At 34.8% G+C, this 20,154-nt stretch overlaps 2 protein-coding genes across 4 annotated transcripts; one reads left to right on the plus strand and one right to left on the minus strand.

The window, feature by feature from the left end:
- Window positions 1-206: 206 nt before the first annotated feature.
- Window positions 207-2,478, minus strand: LOC148626503 (uncharacterized). 3 transcript variants are annotated; one of them, XM_088570554.1, is made up of 2 exons: window positions 2,342-2,478; window positions 207-1,974 (listed from the first exon to the last, which is right to left on the minus strand). In XM_088570554.1, exon 2 carries the CDS (start codon window positions 1,956-1,958, stop codon window positions 879-881), a length of 1,080 nt encoding a protein of 359 aa, XP_088426680.1. In that variant the 5' UTR covers window positions 1,959-1,974; window positions 2,342-2,478; the 3' UTR covers window positions 207-878. The 3 variants fall into 3 exon arrangements, with proteins under 3 accessions (XP_088426680.1, XP_088426681.1, XP_088426679.1); XM_088570555.1 differs by having other exon boundaries at window positions 2,364-2,462; XM_088570553.1 differs by having other exon boundaries at window positions 2,319-2,462.
- Window positions 2,479-7,145: 4,667 nt separating this feature from the next.
- LOC148626504 (uncharacterized) lies at window positions 7,146-19,772 on the plus strand. The gene is made up of 8 exons (XM_088571118.1): window positions 7,146-7,234; window positions 9,073-9,262; window positions 9,738-9,826; window positions 12,482-12,553; window positions 13,276-13,290; window positions 13,903-13,920; window positions 18,638-18,649; window positions 19,612-19,772. The coding sequence occupies exons 1-8, from the start codon at window positions 7,177-7,179 to the stop codon at window positions 19,770-19,772; spliced, it is 615 nt and encodes a 204-aa protein (XP_088427244.1). The 5' UTR covers window positions 7,146-7,176.
- Window positions 19,773-20,154: the final 382 nt, after the last annotated feature.

Here is a 20,154-nt window from a genome sequence, read left to right on the forward strand (position 1 = left end):
AACACTTCAATTTCTAACATTCTAATGAAAAGTATACTAACATTAACTACATGATTCAGTGATCAGAAAGTAATAGAGAAGACTTCCAATGAGTGATATTGGTGAATTTTTAGGCATGTATTATTTTTCATTTTGCTCGAAGACTACAAAGACTTATACTGTAAGTCTGGAGAGTTGGTCACTTAAACGAAACGACAACATTTACATATGTTGTACATTATATTTTTTTTAAAATTAGTAAGGATAATACAAAAAAATAATGAATTCTGAATTTAGCATATAACAAATATTTGAATGAACTATGTATTCAGTCTAGAACTTGTCAATGGTTCATTGAAAGGTGAAATATAGTTTGTTTATGCATAATGTAAAGAACTTTTGAAATGTAACAATCACGTTGTTTACAAGTGTGTGGACTGGTGGATTATTGCAAGGCGGCTGTAAAAACGCATTCTTTTCATAATATTTAGATGTTGTGCAATAACGCCGTGTTTTACCCCTTAACGCAGGACTTACGGCTTCATCACCGGAGTTACGGGGTAATTTACTTACGCAACTAACACATTTTCTCAGGAAATGACTGACCGTAAACTAACAAAAACCGGCGTTAGAAAAAACGTGACTCCGACGCTGAAACCGTAAAACATGCGTTAGGGGTTAGACACGGTGAGTTACAGATACTCACGCAATGAATCAAGCATACCAACTAACGGTTTGCTATATGTAGGTTTCAAAAGTAATAACCCTACAAGTGTCCACGATTTTGTCTGGACTGCGCCAGTAAGTAGTCGCTATGTTACGTCCTAAATATTGTGTTTTAACAAATTAACATAATATAATAGTTATTTATAAAATATATCAAAAAAATAGTATTCTGTTCATACTATAGCACAAACGCCAGTCTTTTTCTTTTCAATAGTATACATATCATTGTCTGGTTCTGGTTCAACGGTACATGTATTATAAACAGAAATACCACCGTACGTGTGACTGATACACAGTTCGTCCCTTTTCTGGTTGTAACAAAGCGAAACCGGACATTTAAGTCCGTTGTCTACAGTCAACAACACTTTGTGCTCCAGCCCGTCGTTACTAAGAACTGCAAGATTGTTTGATTTACTACCTACAACAAAAACGTGTCGATCATTGTCAACGGCAATACCTTTCGGTTCATTCAATATCCATTTCTTGTTAAATTTCCAAAGTCTCTCCCCTTTCATTGAATAACAATATACTTCACCACGCCCGTCATCAGTAATATATATTTTGTCCTTGTTAATTGCTATACATTTGATATTCCATGTGTCTACCTTAATGGTGTCAAGAATTTCTCCTTTAAGGTCAAGGACGACTATTCCTCGTACCTGAACACATACGTACAATTTACCGTCGTAAAAACACAATCCAGTTGTGTGCTCAAACTTTTGCTTCATTTCTACCTCACTTGTTTTCATATTTACAACCTCGACAGTATTATTTGTCGTGATTGCCACGCGATTATCATCAATTACTACAATTTCCAAAGCCCTTTTCGGGATATCCCGAAAGTATACCCCAAATTCGGTATATTCTATTACGTTCCGGTTACCCCAATAATCGCATACTAGTAACCCTCCATCAGACAAAATAACACCCCCTGTAGTTGTAAAACCACAAGTTAAGTCAGTTTGGTCAACCGGGAACCGTAACTTTAACTTGAGACCGATTTCCTTGATATTTCTAGGCGGTAAATACACTATTGAGTTATCATTCTGAAGCTCACTTTGCAGTGTTGTTTCACTCGGCTCTTTATACTCTTCTATATGAACCAAAGCATGTTTTTTTAGCAATTCTGACGAAAGGTGAACGGTTTTGCAGTCTTCACACAATGCTTTTTGACAGTCTTCACACCAACAACAAGCATTCTTAGCAGAAGTGTTGTAAATTCCAGAACACAGTGTACACGGTTTCGCCATCATGTCAATGCAACCGTAACTGAAATGAAAAATTAAAAATGCATAACAATAAACTAACACGTACAACACGAATTGTCAATAAACTATCTGCTGAAGTGGGACCTTGGTCATTCTAGATATATACCAGTACATGCAGAATGCATATGAATACCGCCTTACAATGCCGTTATATATCCCTTCGCCTTATTCGAATCATTTTTATTCAAGCTTTTGGCTTAGTTCATCTGTTAGTACTACACAGATTTAAAAAATTAAAAATAGAATTTCTTTCACACGAATAAAATCTGACTTAGTAATATCTTTACGTAATAGAATAAATTTATTTCTACTAGATTAGGATAAATACATTTTAAATACACCCACCTCAATGGTGAAGAGTTGCTTACAATTATGATATTATGATCTTACTCTCATGGTTTCCTTATCCAAAACAAAGTTTCTAAGGAGTACATTTAACATGTGTGTTTACAGGTTTAATTTAAATTCCTGTCATATTGACCAGGTACACTTTAATAATTGTCTTCAATAAGGAACAAAATTATCTCCCTTTATGACGTTCATTTATGTAAAGAATTACTTACATGAAATGGAAGATTTAAATGCATTGAGTCATGTTGAAAGAAAAACATTTTAACCTCTAAAATGTTATTTTACTATTTCAAATATTGTCATTTATTTTATCTTATGTTATATATATTTGATATTTACTTGCTCATATCTTGTCATTACAATTCTGAATCAAGTATTTTTGTAAATGCTATACTATGATAATAAAGTGGGACGTATATCTTTCTATTCATTGGTTAAATTCTATTTCGATTTCTATTTTAATTAATTTGTTATTATTTTTTTCACTTAAAATTAAAACTCAAATTAAAGGTAATCCAGGAGATCGCACATTAATTATAATTATAAATTACAGAAAATACTTTTATTGTAAAATGAAAAAGCTTCTTCATCGTCTAAGATCTGTATTAGGTTACCCCCCTCCCCCATCCCAATGCATACACTCACACACAAATTAATTTGTCTGTTCAAATTTCCTGATACATATGTATCATTCCTACCCTATTTTTTGTGCGTACCCTGCACATTTCATTGTGATTTTTTGGCCCAAACACCGACAAAGTCTAGCTTGTTCCCCTGTTAACTCAATGTAATATGTTTTTTGGAAATAAGATTTTTTCCTCACTTGCCGTATTTTGTTCTTGCTGGTTGTAGGAATTGTGACCTCATAAAGTATATAGGAGTTTGTCTTTCTGTGATGTTCAAAGTATTGCAGCACTGAACATTTCTAAAACATTTATGAATCGGCTTTTGCTATTGAGTTGCCACGATTCTCACACGGCCTGTTTCTAGTGTGTCAGCCTAAGAATTTACCCATGAATCAACTTCGAGTTATCTTTCTTCGTATCTCTGCACAAATGGTAAAAACATACGAATACTATTTCTGAATTTACAGATTATCATAGGTATGTTGGCTTTTATTTAATTGGATTCTCATATTTTTTATGACTTATCATTTTTTTTTAATTATTGATATAACTGAGATAACGGTATGTTATGAAACTTCGCACAAAATATGCTTAGTTTTTTTATTTATAATACTTGCATGTTTACGGTTAACCAAGTTTCTTTGTTCGGTAAAACTGTGAAATTTTAGATGAAACATAAAGACATTTTCATGTAATAACTCTTGCAACTTACTTCCATGTACCTACTTAGGCATTTTACCCCTCCTGGGGCACAGACCGCCGACAAGCCTCTTCCATACAACTCTAGCTGCGGATCCAAAGAGGGGGTAAAGGGGGTTTGGACCCCTTTTTATTGAAAAATCTGTCATTTTTATGTGCACAATTGACAAAAAACTGGCAAATAATATCATAGCACCCCCCTTTTTATGAGGAACCTCGACTGCCCCCCCTCCCCCCCCGTTTCTCAATGTGTCTGGATCCGGCCCTGCTGTCCTGGGCAATCCTATCTGTTTCATTTCAGTTCTTGACTATTTTTTCCCTTCATGTTCGCATCTAGTAAACCCCTTCTCCATGTGCTGCAGGGTTTACCTAGTATCTTTCATTTTCCTTGTAGGTTCCATGTTAGAACCTGCCTTGTAATACATGTTGATGTATTTTATGAACATGTGGCCTACCCATCTCCAAAGGTCATCGTTTTGTAAATTCCCGTAGTTCCTTGTTGCTGATGGTAATTTACCAATAGACTGGTATGATAAGTCGTCAGGAGTTTTTTTTAGTAAAATGAGCATATAGTAGCATGGAAGCACTCTGGACTCCGCTCCCGTTTCAAAATCTCTTAATCTCAACAACCAAATGACAAACTAAGTCTGTAAGTGTTTTGAATAAGAGATAAAAGTTAATTTGGTTGGTTTTTGACATTTACGAATCACCTCCTGTCACATTTTTTTTTCTGGTACTCAAAGACATAGACCAAGGGTGAGGGACTCAACTCTTACCAATCATGGGAACGTTTGTATTCAGCATTTTATATCCATCTCATGTAAGCATCACAGTAACTTGTAGGCATTTCTTTCTGTTTCAAATAAAAGCTTGATAGGCTTTGATGGAATTGAATATGATACAAACATATTTGAAACATTATTTAAAAAGTTATGTCTCTAACCCCAGGTCTACCACTTATTACGAGGAGTTACTGTCATAACTTCCAAGTGTGCATTACAGAAAGATAAGTATAGATGTTCGTGACGTATGAATCCAAGTTTGTATTTGATTAATAGCTTAATACTATAACAGTATGTTATTTTACATCTAAAGACTGGAAAGAATTTCATATGGAGGAAGATTTCGCAGGGCTTACACGTAACTACTTACCGATAATGGAGATTTATCCACTACAAAATTGAAGCATATGTGTTCGGTTTTCTTCTATTGGCCTTATAAACACGCGTATAAAAGTACATATAATACCTTAATATTCCTGTCACAAATTAAGATGTGATAAAAGGTTTTAAAAATACTAGAAGACAAGGCATTCCTTCGGAAATCTAGCACAAAATTAACTTCTTGGTTTGCTACAGACGAAAGCAGATAAGTAGATTGAGATTACAGAAATTTGTCAAACGGGAAAAGGGAGAAGTAATCAGTAATGTATCGATGGGTTTTCGGGGGTATGAGCCCCCTTTTTGTTGGAATTTATTTTCAATTCAATGCTAAAAAAAAACAAAATAATAGCCTGGACCACCTTCAAAATCCCTGGAACCGCCCCTGGTAATGCAAATGTTGTGTATGATAGACCTCTTGAATGCTACATCCAACATATTTTATATTCAGGTACGCAACTATGAAGGGTCATCGGTCCATGTAATCTTTTTTAACCTTAAGTTTCCGGAAGTCCGTATCATAGCTTAAACAGTAAATCTTCTAAAATGTGTTAATCTGAATATATTTCGCACACGTACTTGTGCCTCATTTTTACGTGCATTGATCCAAATCAGGAAAGCGTTTATTTATACCAAGCTGTTTATGACAATGTAATTTGTATGCTTCGATTCACACGTACTTTTTTAATGAATATGTTCATGTTTTTTTAAATCCTGAGAATTTCATCACTCTACATTCTACTTGTTTGCGATATTACATATATACAACACTAAACAAATTCTAGTAAGTATATTTCTAAGTTAATTGCAAGCATTATGTTACATGAAGCAAAATGTAAACAAACATTTTTTTTAAATCCTCAGTGCTCAACTCAATTTTCAAACAGTACGGACATCGACCGTACTTCAATCGTCAAATTCCTTGCTTTCCCACACTTTTTGATTTGATTTTTTTTAATATGTATAATTCTTTATTTTGTAACATTCTGATGTGAACTTTCATCTAAAAGTAGCTTTACTAGAAGAATTCTGACTAATAAAATCATATCATTTAATAAAAAAATCAAAATCATTTACAAAATGAATAAATTGAATCATGCTACCTTACAAATGTGATAGTGACGTTGCCGAGTGAAATGCTTACAGCGAGTAATATAGTCAATTGAAGATCTTAGATTTTGTCGAGTGTGGAACATATTTCGTCCGTTTTAACATCCAAAAGCCTTGGAATTACAATGAACGTCTATAAGTAATTCGCATCAAATATGTGTCGTAACATTGGGCGCCGATTAACCACGCGCGATTAATAGTGATCATCCCGAAAATCCCGTTATATAGTAATTAATTCTAATATCAGACATCCCGATTTTCGATTTTAATATGACGTCCCTAACATGCTTTGAGACCACAACTATGGTCGATTTAAGAAATAATTCGTGGAGGGGTAGATTTGTACCGATTTTAACATGGGTACGGCATTTATATTCAAATTATTTAATTGTTAAATGAGAATATAAATGCCAAAGCTATGTGAAAATGAGTACAAATCTACCCCACGAATTATATCTCTTCTAATATGACAAATACGGTAATTTTTGTGAAAAATTTCAGTAGGCGAAGCCAAAATAACGACTGTTCCGTTTAACCTCCCCGTATGGAAGTTAGATTAAATTTGTATATTCATGTCATCGTATGTGGTAAATGTGTGTATTTATATAATTGATTTCAATTAGATAACTCTCAGCCGTTAAATCATCGCGTAAACGTTTTTAAATGAGTGTTTTGTCTCCATGTGACAGCGAAAGAAAAGAGACAGACTGAGTGCGCATGTGCTAAAGGTGGGTTGTACCAACATGTACTGGTTGACGCTATGAAGACGTCATATTAGAATTTCGATTCTAATATGCCGTTATCGGTTGGGGTAAAATAATGCGGCATAAATGGTCAGCCCGTGTGAAAAATAAAATGGAGTTTCAGTGATTTATTTCTTAAGTTCTTGTATAATTTTAATAGTATGAGATACATTGTCAGACTTAATGAACTTACTTATCTAGTTAATTGGATAACTGACAAGCAGGTTTAAATTCTATGAAACATATATAACTAGTTACATATACAAGATATTTTCATCAGGTAACGGTCATCCAGTCTAAGACAACTCTGTCCACTGAAATTAACTATTTTACTCGCTATAATTCTTCATTTTGCGTGATAATTTGAAGTATTTGATTGATACTTTCGAAATTATTTTTAAACCGAAGATTGAACACTTGACAAAGTTCAAAAGGTCAATAATCATGAATCATCATTTCCTGTTTATGGTATAATTACAGAAGAACTAGTTGACTACTTACAGACATCTTTCCAATGGTTTACAAATTCGGAATCCACTGTATACTTATTGTTATTGGCCTTGTTTACGCAGGTAAAGAGCTTCTTTTTTTAATGTCTTCATCTGTATGTCTCGTCTTCGATTGTTTTTTATCCGGAATTACTACCATTGAAAGCATTCAAAACCGAAGACTGATTTGTATTTGGTTTGCCCTTTCCAGGTAGTACTACATAATATGATACATAAGTATCAGAATGCTTAATTATTTTGTGCTTTTACCATACTTATCATATGGTACATAAAATTAAGCGCCAGTTTTATGATCGTTTTTACACAGAAGTTGTGGATCCTTAACTAGGCAACAAACGTTTTCTTTGCATTTGGATGAAAACAAGGGCTCATTCTCTAGTGGATACCCAGGGTTATGGGAGGAGATTTACAAACCCTATTACGATTGTGGATGTCGATAAATGATGATTATATCAAACTCTTGTGTCATGCACAATTTCCATTTGAAAATGTTATTATGTTTATATAATTTTTATTGTTTACTTTGTTGTACCATTTCTTCAGTCAATGCGTATGAAGTAAATCGCAGTTCATGCGTTATAACAGAGCCTGCTAAACGTATTTGTCTACCGTTCTAATCCTCTTGAAAATACGCTATATAAAAGTCGTTCCCTTTACAACTTTGACGGCCGACATCATAAATCGTGCCCCCGTGCAGGTCCGGGTGTTAAAAGAATAGGCCTGCAGCAGCGCTAAGCTTGTCGTAAAAAGCGACTAAATAGTGCTCAGAAATTAGCCGGGGGCTAGGACGCTCTGCCCACAGAGCAACTGGGATGTGTACCCCTGGCGTGTTACATGCTGGGATTGTCAGGCTATAATACGGAAAACCTGACCGCAAACCATAGTGGTGCACCGTGTTGGGAAAGATGTCACGTTCCTCGCACGTCAAAGAACCCTACTGTGGTATTCTCCCGGAGTAGGAACCATAGGGCTCCGCCACAGGAGGCTAAATTGCCCGACCATACCCACCTCTTCCTATTTCCAGTGGCAATCAAAATATGTCGACCCCATTGTGTCCCATCCCTTTTGCATTTCATCATCATTTCAAGTTCATTTTATCATCAATTTCATGTTCATCGTCTGAATATAGCTGAAATATTGCTGCTCGGACGTTAAACCCCAACAAACAAACAAACAATCATAAATCGTGTTGCAATATCCACCATGAGATCAGATTTGTTTACAATATCTCCGTTTCCATCTTTTGTCTATATCCGGATTTGATATGGGTGCATGTATGATCCACTGTATATATATTTGTAAATATTTAATTTGCTACATGTATTTGTGGTGCTTTTGTCTGTTTTCTTGTTCTAATCTTTTTTTCAGGATATGAATATCCTGTATCTCGTCCTAATTATAAACTTATTGCTTTTATAAGTTTTTTCTCACTGCATGTCAATCTCCGTATGAAATAATGCACAGTATTCTTTTGTACTGAAATATATGATGTTTACGGGAGAATGCAATTTTACAAATTGACAAAAATGTGCCTGATCCTTTTTACAAAAGAATTCTTATACTGAACTTTCAAGTACAGTGATACACGTTTAAATCGAACCCTGAATAAACCAAAAAAAACATGTTTTGAAATCCTTGATTAAATATGGCACGTACATAGAAACGAAAGTGACTGAGCAACCCGAATTTCACTGCAAATCTGGTGCATTGACAAGGTGCACCAATAAGGTAAACGTCTCTGCTTTACTAGAAACACCCACCTAGTTGCTTATAAAAATATCGCATTAATTAGGGTTTATACGAAATTATTCACATTTATACATCTCACTTCTTCATATCGTCAATTCTCTTATGGACACTCATAAATAACTCCAAATTCAAATAACATTACAATGTTACAGCTCATGGAGCCGGACTTTGTCACTTCAGCTGCAGCTTGCAATGTCACAAATTTCAAGCCTATAGAGAAGAACAAGTTGTAGAGTTGGCTATAAATGCCAAAAATTCTTCCCAGTATACTAACTACTACAAAGACGGATCAACTCGAGATCTCGAATGTGTAATGCGGAGCGGCCCATTTAGTGTCGTGAGGTAAGGAATTTTATCTGAAAACTCATGCTAGTGCTAGTTAGGTATCGGTATGAAAAAAAGAATCTCCTCAATTCAATGGTTGTATGTATTTCTATATATGGTAACGATGAACTTGATATATTCTAGTTTAAAAAGATAAATTGGTCAAATGTGAAAACCGCTTACCGAAGTAAGTCAGAATGCTGACTATTTATGTTGGTTATTCCTACCCCCAAAAAATTAAATGAAAAGTCATTACTATCTAAAGATTCCCAAGGCTCTATTCAGTGACAGGCATTCAATTCTTGTCTTACTAACCGCTGCAAACAGGCTGAAGAATGTCCGAAATTCTCGGGCACTATATTCTCGACTTTGCAAGATTCTTGCATTTTCTTACAGAGCTGTGCAGTGTCAGTTTGTCGACGATTTTTGGAGCTTGTAAATTCTCATGCTTCTATCGATTTCCATGAATCTATGTAATTAATAATGTTTTCAGGGTTAAAGGCACCAACTTCTATACTTGCGGGAAAGAGGTTCCATATGACAAACATTTCCGTGTAGCATGGCTTTATCAGACACAGTTCAGTAAGTTTATTAGCGTTTAACCTCGTTTCCCCTGAATGGACACAGTAATGTATTTTCTGAAGTATATTACATGTTTTTATCCACATGTCTTTCTCTATGGTTACTCAATGACAACAGGCAATTCCAAATGTGAAACAAGATGGTGTAAGAAAAAGAGAAGGCTCATTAACATAATGATGCGACCTGCCTTAGTTAAAGCCGTTAAGTGTAAGTCCTTGTAAGAATCAGGCACTCGGTGAAACATGGTATGAAAAAAAAAACATTATTTTGATAGTGTAATTAGACTGTTTGCTCCATCAGAATCAAGGAAAAATAAACATGATTTTCCATATCACGCTTGCACCATTGCGTTATTATTGCATTGAAATGCACTGACAATGAACATTTCAAGGGCAGATGACTCTGTTGAAAACTCAATTTTTCTAATATTCTATCCAACGACGCAGAAATTAAACAATGCTCTTTTCAAATAGAGAAAGCATCCTTGAGTGATATCTTATTGTCAGATCGGTGGATTTTGGGCATGCATGTTTCTAATTTTTCCCATTTTGTCTGATTCTTAAAAATACTTACACTTAAAAGCACGATAGTATTTTACTTTTTTAACATATGAGGTCAATCAGAACGCTTGTTCATGTAAGCTGTTACACACGGATGTCAGGGAATTACAAATAAAGTTAGGTTAGAGAAAGAAATCATCCGTTTCTTTCGGTCTTTGACTTTTTGTGTTTGTAAATTTCATTGAAGAGTGTGTCAAGGCAAAAACTAGGCAGTGGGTGGCACGTACAAAATGTTTAAAAAAAAATCCACCCATTTCATATCGCAAATGCATCTTCTGTCAAATTTAAAGTTGGTTTCGGATTAACTGCAACGATTAAAAAGGAATGATTTACATAGAAAGCATTTAGGGAGATAATTCTTTAGAATGAGCAAAATTTGGTTGCTTTGTTAGGGAACATCATTAAAATCATTTTTACAATACAATGGAGCAAAAAATCAGTGGGATAAAATTTACCCTGTGCCACTCATTTATGGTCTTCCTGATTTTTACATTGACAGCCTCTTAAAAAGACAACAAGTAAGCAAATTAATATCTTTACACAACAATGATAAAAACACTTAATGGCTATACATGTAACCAATCGAAAATGATAACGGAACGTGGCTTAATTAATCACAAATATGAATAATAGGTATGTGAAAAGTAGTCGCATTTTAAAGGTAAAAAAGAGCTAAATACAAATGAAACGTGATTGAAAGAGAGGCGTACATTTTCGGTCCTACAGCCCTTCGTCTGGAGCAAATACATTTCGTCGAGATTAGAAGACACCAACGACCAACACGGGCTAAAGAAAATCAAATGACTTTCAAAATAAGGATCTTGAATTTTGTTGATCAATCATTATTGTGAAAAGTCATCCGGTGGTATATGTAGCTGTTGGAACCAACCCGGGACCTCACAATCTAATCGATTTAGCTAAAGAGTTAACTCCTTAGTGGAGCTGATGAAGGCATGCTATATATTTTACCATTTTCACTATATTATGTTCTATTTGTATTTTATTTGTATTAAGTTCATTTTTATCTTACTCAATGTGGTTACAGTTTTCACATTATTATTATTCACATATACATGTAACAGGCTGACATTTATTGGATGACAAGATGCTTTCTTGAATTTTTAATGCATTTGATCCGCTACAATTTTTAATAAATACACAATCGCCCCTTGTGTGAGGTTTGAACCCCGGGTTATAACAACAATGAAATCTTAAATTGGTGTTGAATGCTTTTTTGTATTCTCATAAAATATCAGTTGCTTTAAGGATTCAAATGGACTCATGCTTGTCTTGTTTACCTGTATATTCTCTATGTATTTCACTCTACTGCGCAAATTTTAAGTGGTTAAAATACAATTGGTTGACATGTTTTGATCGGGGAGAAATGCTTAATCACAGCATAAAACTGTGTTTTTGTTTTTGGTATTGCCTGAAACAGTGAATCCTGTCTAAAAGCCGAAAACCTGTCTAAAAGCCGAAAACCTTTCTACACCAGACACATTTTTAACCCCCTTGTGTCAGTTTCAATGTACATTGAACCTAATATAAGTAAATCGAATACTTGCCTAAACCGAACCAATTCTACAACCCAAAAGGATTTATATATGCTGTATACGATGAATTCAACAGGCATGATCTTATGTTAATAGCCCTATTTTATATTTATGGAATGCAAGCCATTTTAGCAAGTTTTTCAAGGCAACGTAACACTGCAATCCACGACAACCCGGTGAGAGGTCTCATTGGGGAAAGGAATAATAGTAAACATTTTTTTCTTTCGAAACTTGAACTATTTTCACTTCCAAAAGTACCTAAAGGATTTTAAATAAGTAATTTAAAAGTATCCAAGTACTTACCGCAGCCCCTATGAATTTTAAGTCTACTGCGGTCCATTGCTCCAAACGGGTGTAGTAAATCAGTTTGGCTGGTTGTTGAGTTACTTCCTATTGCTTAATTTTTCCTTTTTTAACGATGTCAAAGTCGAGGATATAAAATTGCATCAAATATTGCTCGGTTGACAAACTACAAGCAATTAATTGTCTCAGCTAGAATGCTTACAAACCTCACATATGCATTTTTAAAATGATTTACTTAGAACCGTATGACCACGTTCCTCACATTTGTGAAGCCTGCAGTGGGATAGTAAACAAAGCTAGTGTTTATACCGGTAAGTTGAACCTTTCATATACTTAACAATAACATAAACGCACCACTTCTTTAGAATACACAATTCTAATACATGTAGCTTCCAAACTTAAAACGAACATTCTGTATTTTGTTAATGAATACGTAGTGATCATTTAATTATTCAAAAAAAAAAATTCAAAGACTTCGGTTTTTCATCTACAAATGAAGTAAGGGCTGTTTTATTTATTCACGCACATATGTGTCTTTTCACTGAAAAAAAGAAACGAAAATGACAATTTGATTTCTATAGAAAAGGGAAAAAACAATAACTGGAAAAGTTTTTGTCAAAATTTCCTTATACATTTTCAATACCTTACACCTTTAATACAAAATCTTCAATGATATCGTCGTTATAAGAGTAACCAGTTAAAATTGAAAGCAATTTGAATATAAATAAAAACAAAAACCACGTGTTTTTGGCTTATGACTTGGACCCATTTCAAATAGCAAAAGCCTCAAATTGGATTGACTAATGCACTAACAACACATGGTTCGTTCATTTTTACATTTTATTGGCTATTTCTTTTACCATAACACCCCTACAATAATGATTGTAGCATTATGTGAATATTTCGAAAAGGAGATATGGAAAACGTTTTGTTATGATATGATAAATTTTAAGTGTATTCAGAGTTCGCGTTATGTCAAAAACCAATGTTTTGTTCTATTCTGTTTATGCTTAGATATTTTCTATTTTGACAGTGGCAGGGATTCCAAGTAAGTATAAAAAGTGATAAGAAAAATAACATTGGGATTATTTATAGGAAAGAATGAATAACACAAATGTTTTCACGAGTGGCCATGCAAATATACGAAATTACGAATACACTTATTTCGTCAGTGCATGATTTGAATCTTCAAGCGTTCTGTGATCGATGAACTATATTTTGGTTATTCACGATTTCCAAGTGAGTAACCTGCTGTATTTATTAGATTTTTATCAATGATTTAATGTTATTTTCAACATTAAATTTCGTGATTAACGGATCGGTATTGTGGCGTTTCGGCAAGAGAAAGTCGAAGAGCGAAATTACCAATTTTTTCTCAGGGAGCTTTCAATAAATTATTTCAGCTGCTATCTATAAATAGTATTAAAGGTTTGTTTATTCAATTCTAGGTTTATCATTTTTGTTTTCTATCGAATTAACTCTTATTTAGAAAGCAAAAATCTGGATATTCTTAAACCAGATTATTTTCTAAACTGCCTTTTATTTTTTTTCCTTCATTAAAGCGAACAAGTATTAAGTCTGCTCAAATTTCAGTGAAATACAATGACTTATCAACTTGTCATGTTATTAATGCTTTATGATGCTTGTAATCTCATTACAGTACAGTGGGCTCGATCTTGTAAGTATTCAACTTGTCATATGGAACCATTTTGTACAAATGACGTTTTAATTCGATCGTTATGTTATATTTTACTATTGATATGTTTTAATCATAAATAGTATATTACGATGTAGCCAAGTTTGTCATCATTTTTTGAGGAATCTGATCTGAATACAAATATTTAGCTCAGGTTCACGAGTGTGAAGGGGTATACTATGTGTATTAAATAACATCAATGATAGTTGGTACATTTAAAGTTCACAAGTAGATTTTGCTAACGTTGTTATGTTTACAGCATGATTGCGATTAAGCGCTGCAAATATAATCGTGAAAGAAATTTCAAATGAAAAATAATTACTATATTTATGATACGCAAGTTATCGCAAATTTATGAAGTGTTTGAATGTTTTTTGTTTGTTTTTTTGCTTTTTTTGGTTTTCTTTTGTTTATTTTCTGTTCAATTTCAGCTTCCAAACATTGTCAGACAAACCTATTTTGTGAACATGGAAACCCATATGTTAAACACGATTGTGATATTGTCATATGATTATATATATAAATATATATAGTAATCAAGGGAACCAAGGTTATAGCGGTAATCAAAAGAATGTAATCCAGGGACAAAGACCAGACATGGAAAACAGACATACACAACAAATAACATAAAGTAACTAAAACCATACATACAAAGTAACAAAAGTAAATGGGCAACTACGACTCCACTTAAAACTGGGAGCATGGACCAGGTGCACCGGTAGTTCATGATGACGACCATAAAACTTCTGTAGTGATGACTTCAATCTTGTAGCAACATAACCCTGTTCCAGAAGCCTATTAGTTCTAGGGCGATACAAAAAGTCCGCGTAGTTTCGGCAAGCTCTGGCATAACGTATGAGTTGTGATATGAACACTCCATACGCAGGAGCCGAAGGGATGTTGCCACAGATGAAAGGAAAGTTAACAATTCTGAATGAAAAGTCATCACGTTTGTCGTAAAGTTTGGTCAATAGTTTTCCTTTACCATCGATTTCTAAGTGTAGGTCAAGATATGAGGCTGACTTCACAGTGTCTGTAGTATCCTTTATAAAGAAAGGTCTGAAAAATTCCCAACGATGTTAGAACTGTCAAATTTGCGATGCAAATTTTTTGTCGTTCCTTCTGCGGGACTCGAACTCGTACCGCTGTGACATCTATGGCAACACCGCCTGCACAAAGTCCAGCACCCTAGTATAATATTGATTTGTTGTGACATGCATCATTAAATTGATCCTCTATCCTACATAATAACATCTAAATGAACTGTCCCGTACTACCATACATCGCGTACTAAGTTACAGTCCTAGATTAATCCTACGAGGAGGAATGACCCGGCCAGCGAAAGCTATATTTTTATATATCCTAGCTGGCCGAGTGGTCTAGGGCACTGGACTTTGTGCAGGCGGTGTTGCCATAGATGTCACAGCGGTACGAGTTCGAGTCCCGCGGAGGGAACGACCAAAAATTTGCATCGCAAATTTGACAGTTCCAACATCGTTGGGATTTTTTCAGACCTTTCTATACGTTTACATATCTCCCCTTTATCACTTTGATCCGATGGAGCAGTGTAGCGAATAGAGTCGTCACATTCTGAGACGTTATATATATATATATAAACGTCTAAATATGTTTAACATCACCAGAGGATGTAAAAATTTAAATTGAATATTTCGGAAAACTGATATCCTCCTTCAAGATAAAACTCGTAAAACTGTGTGAGCATAAAATTCACAAATTTTCACGAGCATAAAACTTACAAAGTTCAAGATCAAAACAGATTCAGACGCTGAATCGCGTACGCTGTGGGTGATTATACCTTTATCAAAGGCTCACTTAAGCAACTGATAAGGAGCCTGAATGAAAATAACAAATGGGGGCCTTTTTATCAAAATTTGTTTGTTTGTTTGTTGGGGTTTAACGTCCGAGCAGCAATATTTCAGCTATATTCAGACAATGAACATGAAATGGATGATAAAATGAACATGAAATGAAGAAAAAAAAAGGATGGGTCACAAGGATAATAGGGTCGACAAATTTTGATTGCCACTAGAACAAGGGGGATGGGTAAGGTAGGGCAATTTAGCCTCCTGTGGCGGAGCGCAAAGGTTCCTACTCCTATCGAATACCACAGCAAGGTTCTTTAACGTGCGAGGAACGTGGCATCTTTCCCAACACGGTGCACCACTATGGTTTGTGGTCAGGTTTTCCGTATTATAGCCTGACAACCCCAGCATGTAACATGCCAGGGGTACCCCATTCCACCACCTGGGGCACACATCCCAGTTGCTCTGTGGGCAGAGCGCCTAGCCCCCGGCTAGGTTTCTGAGCACTATTTAGTCGCCTTTTACGACAAGCTTAGCGCTGCTGCAGGCCTATTCTTTTAACACCCGGACCTGCACGGGGCCCTTTTTATCAAAATTAATAGTAAAAATTAACTGTGAAAAACAATTTAAAAAAAAAAAAAAAAAAGGCTGTGAAAAACAATTTAAAAAAAAAGTTCAAATATAGTAGTACGGGGTATTGATGTATAGCATGTAGTGCTGTACCAGCCTTAGACCAAGACCTAAAATGAATTATTTTTTTCTCGTTTATTCCATCTGGAGAAGTTGTTTGTAATTTCTTCACCCAAAAGCTTTCCCGAGATACTCTTTTACATTTTGACCAGTTTTTATTATGTTCTATGATCGTAACAACAATTTTGTGGAGATCCCCCTGGGTGTGTCCGGCGGATCTAAGATGGCGACTTAGAGGGAGGTCTGGTTTGCATTTGTAGTCACTGCGATGACCATTCATACGCCTGTTGAAAGGTTGTTCTGTTTCGCCAACGTACTGCATACCACATCGGCACTGGAAAAGGTATGCGGTATTTTCGATTTTGCAAGTCACGTCGCAAAAAATGGCAAATTCCCTTCCAGTGCAGTAGCTTTTAAACGTTTTGGTGTGCAGCATCTGGGTACAGGTCTTACATCTTTTATCTCTACATGGTCGACACTGGCCCGTTGTATTTTGTTTGGGCTGAGATGAATTCTCTAATCTTACTGGGTCATCTCTTAGGCTCCTAGGTCTGCGGAATGCCAGGACCGGGGCCCCAGGAAAGGCCATGGAGAGCTTGGGATGTTTTTGAATGTCTTTCAAATTTGAATGCAGTAACTGCGTGAGTTTCCCAAAGGCTGGATGGTATGTAAGCACAAAAGGAACCCTTTTGTTCTTTTTCTTAGCTTTGTACTCGATGAGATCTTTACGGCTGACGTTGTTAGCACGTTCAAATCCCCGATCTATATCTGTTGATTTACAGCCACCCAATAACAAATGACCAAAACAGAAAATACCATATACCTTCTCCAGTGCAGATGTGGTATGCAGTACGTTGGCGAAACAGAACAACCTTTCAACAGGCGTATGAATGGTCATCGCAGTGACTACAAATGCAAACCAGACCTCCCTCTAAGTCGCCATCTTAGATCCGCCGGACACACCCAGGAGGATCTCCACAACATTGTTGTTACGATCATAGAACATAATAAAAACTGGTCAAAATGTAAACGACTATCTCGAGAAAGCTTTTGGATGAAGAAATTACAAACTACTTCTCCAGATGGAATAAACGAGAAAAAATATTTCATTTTTAGGTCTTGGTCTAAGGCTATACATCAATACGCCGTACTACTATATAGGACTTTTTTCTTCTAAATTGTTTTCCACAGTAAATTTTTACTTTTCATTTTGATAAAAATACCCCCTTTGTTATTTTCATTCAGGCGCCTTATCAGTTGCTTATGTGAGCCTTTGATAAAGGCACAATCACCCACAGCGTACGCGATTCAGCGTCTGAATCTGTTTTGATCTTGAACTTTGTGAGTTTTATGCTCATGAAGTTTTGTAAATTTTATGCTCATATAATTTTATGAGTTATATGCTGAAGAAGGATATCAGTTACAAGAAATATTCAATTTAAATTTTATATATATATCAAATTCAATAATATTAAATGTTTAAAAAGATATTTTGATTTAGAAACGTCTTTGTTTCAATATAATCTCAACAGAAAATACTTGACTAAGTTTTTCTGGGAAAGCTTACCTTTTATTGACATTACCAGCCAACTGAACCTATATTGTCAACGTACATTGGAAAAGAGAGAGAACTCTGAGCTTTTTCTTTTAATCAAATCTTAAAAGGCTGCCCATGTAAAAATTAGACAAATCAAATGATAATGGTGGCACAGGTAAATTTTATCCCACTGATGTTTTGTTTCAATCTATTGTTTATATGATTTGTATGTCAAATAGTAAAAAGTTTGTTTTAAATTGTCAATAAATAGCTCATAAAATGATTTTAAAGTTCCCTATCAAAGCAGTCAAATTTCGCTAAAATTAAAGAGTTATCCCCCTTTCTTCAATGAATATCAATACTTTCTTTGTAATTTATTTATTTTTGATTGTTGCAGTTAATCAAAGACAAACTTTCATCTTGAGAAATGTTGCATTTTTTATATTAAATGGGTGAAAATATTTTGAAAACAAAATTTGTCGTGTTCCACCCAATGCCTGGTTGTTGCATGGACTCCCTTTTAAAGTGTCAGATACGTATTTCAGGAAATGGCAATTCTCTTTTGATAAAAACTTGTCCCGGAAAAAGTAGTGACAGAGATTATTCATTTTGATGAATACAGTAAAATTATTTTCATCTTTCTTTTCAGTAAGACCTGCTCGTAAGTAGTGATGAGGATATTATGTTCTTGATATTTCCTTTGTTATTATTGTTAATTATTTGACGACCCGTTTGTTTATTATAATGATTTGACACTAAATTTGTCTTACTGTACTTACCACATATTTATAGCGCTAGTACTAGGTCGAGTAAATGATTTTGTAATAGTGTGATTTCCTCATGTTTTATTTCTGTTTATTTTTTCTTGTCTTTTGCATTATCCGCTCTGTGGAATCCTGTATGTGTAACCTTAACACCAGGGAAATTTTATCTTAAGAGTTAATTCTGAAATCAAGCAATTATGGTTGTTCCTATCAATTTTGTGTGCAATGACGACATCTTGTCAATTGTCCCAGTTTCCTCCCAAACATTAACATAAAAAAATGATTTTTTTCCAAGAAAGATTTATTTCCTTTTCGTCATTATTTGTATCATCTGTAAATCATCTGACACGACAAGTTTGTGTTTAGTATTAATTGTCGATCAGCCAGTAAGTTTTGAAATTCGCTTTAGCGTTTCTATTATTAAACCAAACACCCACCCCCCAAGAAATAAAAAGCCAAAATATAACGAGAATAGGTATGGTGTACTCTGTATTTGTCAAAGAATCAACCCAACCGGGCTAAAAATGTCAGCCCAAGGGCACCCATTGGTCTTCAATGATATATTTTCGTTATATATAATAATGCCGATAATAATTTTGCTTTCGTTGCTTATTGTGCAGTTTTGCCCTGTTTTTGGTGATAAAGCTTGTTCATACCGATGTATATTTACATTAATCCACAAGTGTCGTTGAGAATATAAAGATATACGGAATAAAGTCAACAGATAATTTAGGTGGTCAACTTTAATCGTCGATTTTCTTACCTTCGCTGTACGAATAAGAATAATCCGCAATAATTTGTAAATAGTTATAAAGTTGATAAAGTGTGTAAAATGGTACATTTCTTTGTATTATTTCAGCACTTGGTTGTAATCTTCCTTCTAATTGTCCAGTTCTTGATAAAAGTACTGACAAGCCATGTCATGATTGTGTTCCATACCAAGATGATGGATACTGTTGTAGCTGTAGGAGGGTTAGTGTATGGGGAAGGAGGCGCCCATATGGTCGACCAAAATTCTAAACTGTCAGGAATTCAATTTATACTCTATATTTAAACAGTTTTTCAATGTAGGAGACATCTTCAAAATGTTGGAGAATAGTTTTTGGAAATAAATATCTCTGGTATTTGTCAAACTTCAAATGACTTCTGCAACTAGATTATTTCTGAATTACCTACAGAATTTAATCATACATGTTTACTCAGTGAATAAACGGTACAATTCAAGTGTCACGACATAGCAGTAAAACTAAATACATTACAGACACTTCATTTGAAAATATAGGTAGTTTGCGGCATTTGCATTTGACTTAAGCAGATCAATAGTACCTATCACAACAGACTGTCCCTGATACAAAGAAACAACAAGTCAGTTATTACCAGACATGCGTAAAAATTGGGGGAA

This window comes from Perna viridis, chromosome 2 (genome assembly GCF_037379345.1).
Source record: "Perna viridis isolate PV_CMFRI_1.1 ecotype Kerala chromosome 2, ASM3737934v1, whole genome shotgun sequence".
In the NCBI taxonomy this organism is placed as follows: Eukaryota; Metazoa; Mollusca; class Bivalvia; order Mytilida; family Mytilidae; genus Perna; species Perna viridis.

Coding starts and splice junctions, on each gene's coding strand:
- LOC148626503 (XM_088570554.1), bottom strand. CDS start 1,958: ATGATGGCGAAACCGTGTACACTGTGTTCTGGAATTTACAACACTTCT.
- LOC148626504 (XM_088571118.1), top strand. CDS start 7,177: ATGGTTTACAAATTCGGAATCCACTGTATACTTATTGTTATTGGCCTT. Junction 9,263..9,737: donor GGCCCATTTAGTGTCGTGAG/GTAAGGAATTTT, acceptor TAATGTTTTCAG/GGTTAAAGGCACCAACTTCT. Junction 9,827..12,481: donor GCTTTATCAGACACAGTTCA/GTAAGTTTATTA, acceptor TGATTTACTTAG/AACCGTATGACCACGTTCCT.